This window comes from Octopus sinensis, linkage group LG6 (assembly GCF_006345805.1).
Source record: "Octopus sinensis linkage group LG6, ASM634580v1, whole genome shotgun sequence".
Taxonomy (NCBI): domain Eukaryota; kingdom Metazoa; phylum Mollusca; class Cephalopoda; order Octopoda; family Octopodidae; genus Octopus; species Octopus sinensis.
This window is the reverse complement of record NC_043002.1, coordinates 36731786-36737785: the sequence shown is the minus strand read 5'-3', so window position 1 is coordinate 36737785 and position 6000 is coordinate 36731786. Positions and strand designations below refer to the sequence as shown.

Sequence of the window (6000 nt, the reverse complement as noted above, 5' to 3'; positions counted from 1 at the left end):
TGGTATATATATATATATATATATATATAATATATATATATATATATATATGTGTGTGTGTGTGTATATATATATATATGTATATATACATACATACATACATACATACATACATACATACATACATACTACATACATACATACATACAACATACATACATACATACATACATACATACATACATACATACATACATACATACATACATACATGCATACATACATATATATATGTACATGTATGTATGTATGCATGTGTGGGGTTAGGGTATGTAAGCATGACAGTATGCAATGTTATTGTTGTCTAAACCTGAGTCAACTTTGATTAGCCAGACCTATTTTCAAAGGCATTCCAGTTGTGATCATCCCATCTTTTTTTAGAGTTATCTAGATCTATCTTTATATAATGATTGTGATTCCTCTTTAAGATGGCAAATATAATTTCTGGGTTTTTGGCTAATATTTCTAGCAGGTCAAGTGACCACTTAGAAGCTACATTATTAACTCATATGTATGGACATGTATATGTTATGCATGCAGGCACAAAGTGTGTGTGTGTGGCATGCATATGTGTGCGTGTATATATGTGTGTGCACCTACTTACATGCAGTGTATGCATGTGTTTGCACGCTTGTGGTGCATGTTTGTGTGGGTGGGGTTGCAAGTGTTGTATTCGTGTAACAGCTTTTCTTTTAAACATGCATTATTAAAAATACAACTAGATTTCAATTTTAAACTTTTTATTAAATTAGTCAGCAACATCATAATTATCAACATCATCATCATCATCATCGTCGTTGTCGTCATCATAATCATCATCATCATAATCATCACCATCATCATTATCACCATCATCAGTTCAGTTTACCATGCTGGTATAAGCTGAATGAGATTATTTTAAGGCACTGTTTGACAGCTAAATAGCTATCTTCACACTAACCCTTTAAATAGCTTCATACAGCATACAGGGGAGGCAATGTAAAAAGGGTAAAGGTAAAGACCTCCTTCAGTCATGAATACCCATGGGATTGCACCTAGAAGTTTGATCGAGGTTGTTTATGAAAGACCAGCAATCGCCCATGCACATCAAATTTGCCTTTACACATCACTGATGTTATCCAAGGGAAAGGCAAAGGCTGATACAGCTTGGCATCAGTGACATCACAACTCATTTCTACAGCTGAGTAAACTGGAGCAACGTGAAATAAAGGAAGGATACATTAGATCATGTGATTCTGAGTTTCCAGACTGAAAGTAAGACAGGATGGTTACAGCTGGAGCACATTTGATAACATGTTTGCCCAGTCAGAGCTGACCTGGATTTGCTGACATGGTTGTATGACCTGCATGGCAGGAAAAGGATAAAGGGAAAAAAATAGCATCACTGACATATCTTTTAAGGTCATATTAACCTCAACTCAAACTTAATTCAATAGACTTCTGTTGGCAGGCATTGGAATCATGACCACCTAATCTTTTTCTCATATTAGATTATATAATTTTTACCTTTTTGTTTTTAATGCACAACAGTATGGTTTGGTGGAAACTTGACTGTTATTCCTAATGGGTCACATGACCAAATAAAGGATCCCTCCATTAAGCTTGTCAATCATTGTCAATCTGCTGACATCAGATTATTCAGTTTTTGAAACACACCAACTTTTTGAGCAAGTTGTAATGTTGGCAGCTGCAGTAGCAAAAGTGGTGCTACTACTGTTCCATTCTACGGTTGTGTACAAGTTATATACATCAATAGAAGAATATAACACTTAATCTAAAATGAAATCTAAAATAAATCAAAAAGTGATGTTGGGAATTCTTTTTTTCTTCCTATTTTTATTTTTAATATCGTCATATTTATTAAATTCTTTTACATTAACTTTTATCTTTTATTCTTTTAGGTTCTGGCCAAAGGCTGGATAATAGGAAGACATGCATATTTGAAAAGTGGCTGGAATATAATGGATGGTTTTTTAGTAATTATTTCCCTTATCGACATCACTATCTCTTGTACGGCACAGAGTAGTCCAAGAATCTTTGGAATTTTACGAGTGTTTAGATTGCTACGAACCCTGAGGCCACTACGGTAAGCTATGGAAAGCATTTTATGAATTGACCAAGTATTTCATTAGTTACTGTTTCCATGGATGTATCTATTTGTATAACATGTTCTTTCACATGAAAAGATCTTAGCTGCCAAATCTTGCGAGTTTCTTAATCAGCTTTGGCATTGCATTTTCCTGCAGCAATAGTTATTTCTCAGATCTTAATCACAGAATTGGTGAAATGTTTTTCTATACTATTTCCAGGTTTATCTCATTAATAAAACAGTAGTAAGAACCAAGAAAAAAAGAATTAAACATTCTTGCAAGCTAATATTAAACAGTTCTTTCATCGGTTGCTCACAGTTAGCCAATGAAGCAACATAGTTTTTTTTTTTTTATTTTCCATTTAGTTATTCAATTATTACAAGAAGATAAATTAAGTAGTATTAAAAAGAAGAAAGGGGTGGAAAAAAAACCTATACAGAAGATAGATAATCTTAATAAAAAGTGATTTTACTATGAGAAGCTATGAAAGTAATTATAATGAAATAAGAAAATCACCAATACAGCATTGAAGAATTAATGAAGAGTAAGTCACTGAGATACTTATTGATTTCCAGTCAGTTTGATACATTGCTAATACATCAATCCTTCCTTACTATCCTCTGTGCAGCCGGTAAACCCCTGTTTATTTCTATGTTTTACCTTTTCCTTTCTTTCAAAAATGTGATGAAATAGAAAGGGTAAAAGGATAGGAACAGACATTCTATAAGCTGATATTGTATTTTCTTATCCATATAATACTCATGAGTTTTCTCCTTAAATATATTTTTTGTAAGGCTTCACAACCTACGTGATTGTTAGGGACTAAATGAACCCTTTTTCTTCATGTAATAACTGAAGGGAAGCACATAGGTGTCGATTTCCATTTGCCTTTTCCCAGCCCACAAGAGGATATTAATTCAGCCCACTAAATTAAGAAACCGTATTTATCAATTATTTGGCGCTTTCACTGCTATGCGCATTGAACTGTACCTTTCTGTGAGTTAATTTCCAGCTTAGTTATTAGGCAATTTGAGTTTTAAGTACCTTTGCCAGTATGTCTAAAAACTGACATTCAATCAAGTGACTTTTTATTTGTGTTAGAGATCTTTAAATTAAATTCTACATTATTCATTATCTTTTAAATATGCTTAGGGCTGGAACTTGGCAGAGTCATTAGCCCTTTAGCATTTAAACAGACCATCTCCAGCCCAAATATTCTATCTGTTTTATGATCAAACTGGCTTAATCCAACTTCTCACATCTGATTGCCAATGTCATTCTAAAAACAAACAATCACATCATCACAGTCTCAAAGCTATGAGACAATGCATGATGTCTTTAAAAGAATCTGAATAAATAAGCATTACATTTGACAGAATAATCTGAAAACTAAAGGGTTAAAGTGTGTGATGAAATTCTTTGAGGTATATGTTCCAGCTTTCTTCAATGCTGAGTTCAAATCTTGCCAAGGTTAACTTTGCCTTTCCTCTTTCGGGGGATCAATAAATAAAATGCCAGTCAAAAGTGGTGGATTAAAAGAATTCTTAGAGAAAAGGATGTGATGTCTTGCAGTGTTTGTTCTGGCTCTTTACATTCTGAGTTCAAATTCCACTTTCAGTCACCAAACGCCTTGTTGCAAATAATAAGGTCATTGAGGCTTGATTAACAGTGATTGGCCTCTGTTCATCATCATCATCATCATCATTTAGCGTCCGTTTTCCATGCTAGCATGGGTTGGACCCTTGTTAGAGGGAAAGATGCATTGGTTGAAGCAACATCTCAGTTGCATCAATATGCAAAACACAGATGCTGCAGTAACAAGATAAATGCTAGGAGAGAAAAAAAAAACTTTTTTTAATATTTCTTCTCATTATTTTTCAGAGTGATCAGCCGAGCACCAGGGTTAAAATTAGTAGTGCAGACTCTATTGTCTTCTCTGAGACCGATTGGAAACATCGTGCTTATATGTTGCACATTCTTTATCATATTTGGAATTTTAGGTGTGCAAGTAAGTATTATTTGTTTTAAGTACAAATATTTCCTCTTCTTCATGTTCATATGAAATACAACATTCTTTCATTACTACGTCTTTCAGAGCATTGCTACAATTCTAACCTTTTCTACCATCATTAAAAACGATAAACGTCGCCCTTTTCAAGCCTAGCCAGGCTCATGGGCCCAATTTCTGTGGCGTGTGTGTTCCCCCAACTGGACGGGACATCAGTCCATTGCAGCGTTACTCAAGAAACAGGAAGAGAGAGTGAGAGAAAGTTGTGGTGAAAGAGTACAACGGAGGTTGCCACCACCCCCTGCTGGAGCCTCGTGGAGCTTTTAGGTGTTTTTGCTCAATAAACACACACAACGCCCGGTCTGGGAATCGAAATCGCAATCCTCTGACCACGAGTCCGCTGCCCTAACTACTGGGCCATTGTGCCTCCATTCTACCATCATTAATGACTTTTTATTTCTTGAATACTAGTTGGGATGGTGAAGACAGCATGATCTTAGGTTTTTATATCTAGCAATATTTAACAAGTTAAACCTCTGTTGAAACACCAGCAACATTTCTTTATAGTTGTAGTGCATAATAAAGGTGTTTGACCTACTGGTAAAGGTGTTGAGCTCCTCACAATCATTAGATTGTTATATGGTGCCTTTGAGCACTTTATTCCAATTTACAGCTGAAATGAGAAGAAACTGAGTATTAGTGCAGCCCTCTCTTCCTCCTACTGTCACATTCTGGATGTTTTGCTGAGTAAGCTGTGAGAGGGTCAAGAGGATGTTTGCAGTTGTTTATGACTACATAGCACCTAAACAGTGAGCAAAATCATGGTACATGCTACCAAATCATACTTATTTGCAACACTGACAGCTATGGATTTTTTGTAGCATAAAATGTTGGTTTATCTTAATTGAGGATGACTTCAACTAGATATTGAAGCAGTGATGTATTATGACAGCTTTTGTATCATATAAGATGGTGATAGAGGTGGTGAAGCAGCAGACAAAATTCTTTGCTGTATTTACTTACATCTCTTTATACTTTAAGTTCAAATCCTACCCAGATCAGCTTTGCTTCCCATCAATGCTGTCTTTAGGCAGGAGCACACTGGGCAATTGCCCAAAGACCTTAGAGGTCTAGGGGCCCTATTCTAATCTGTGTATGCTGTGGTTTGCTGTCTATAAATAAGTATTATAGGGCCCAGTTCATTGATTTACCTGGTGGGAGTTATAATACTGCTACACCGGCCCTGCTTTTCATCCTTCAAGAATTGATAAAATACCAGTCAAGTACAAGATTAAATTTAGTGACTTATACTCCTCTCTACAAAATCTATAGCTTTGTGCCTGATAGAAATCAACATCAATATGCACAATGGCCCATGTCATTCCTTTTAAACATCTGATTATTAAGCCAAACATTGGATAGCATAAAAAAACTTTAATACATTATATTTGATATTGGTTCATATATGGCATTCATTTTATGATTTTACTGGTTCAACTCATAGGATTGTAACAAGAGTGTGACATCACCAGCAAGAATTTAGTTTATCACAGTGGCTCCTAAACTCATTCTGTCGTGAAATCCATATACGGTTTTCCAAAAATCAAGGAAACCATAACTGTATTTCATAGACAAAACCCATTACACTAATTTTAGACGTTAGATAAAACAAAAATTGTTTTAAAAAGAGAATTTATTAAAAAACATTTATCGAAATGGTGTATACCATTCTCATATAAAATATAATTTTATGGATTTATTTTTAAAAAACACTTCATCTTGTGAAATCAGAATGTAATTTGAGGAAATTGTTATATCATATCATCTCCACGTATTAGACATATTTCAGCCTAGTACTTATTTTATCATCTTCTAATCTCAAACTGCTAAGTTATGGTGCAC

At 34.7% G+C, this 6000-nt stretch overlaps 1 protein-coding gene across 1 annotated transcript in view; it reads left to right on the top strand.

The window, feature by feature from the left end:
* LOC115213213 (voltage-dependent T-type calcium channel subunit alpha-1G-like) overlaps positions 1-6000 on the top strand; it is an 865045-nt gene that overhangs the window by 718007 nt on the left and 141038 nt on the right. The window contains exons 23-24 of the mRNA XM_036503838.1: positions 1902-2086; positions 3972-4098. Of these exons, the coding sequence (XP_036359731.1) occupies positions 1902-2086; positions 3972-4098 (312 nt within the window). The remainder of the gene's footprint in view (positions 1-1901; positions 2087-3971; positions 4099-6000) is intronic.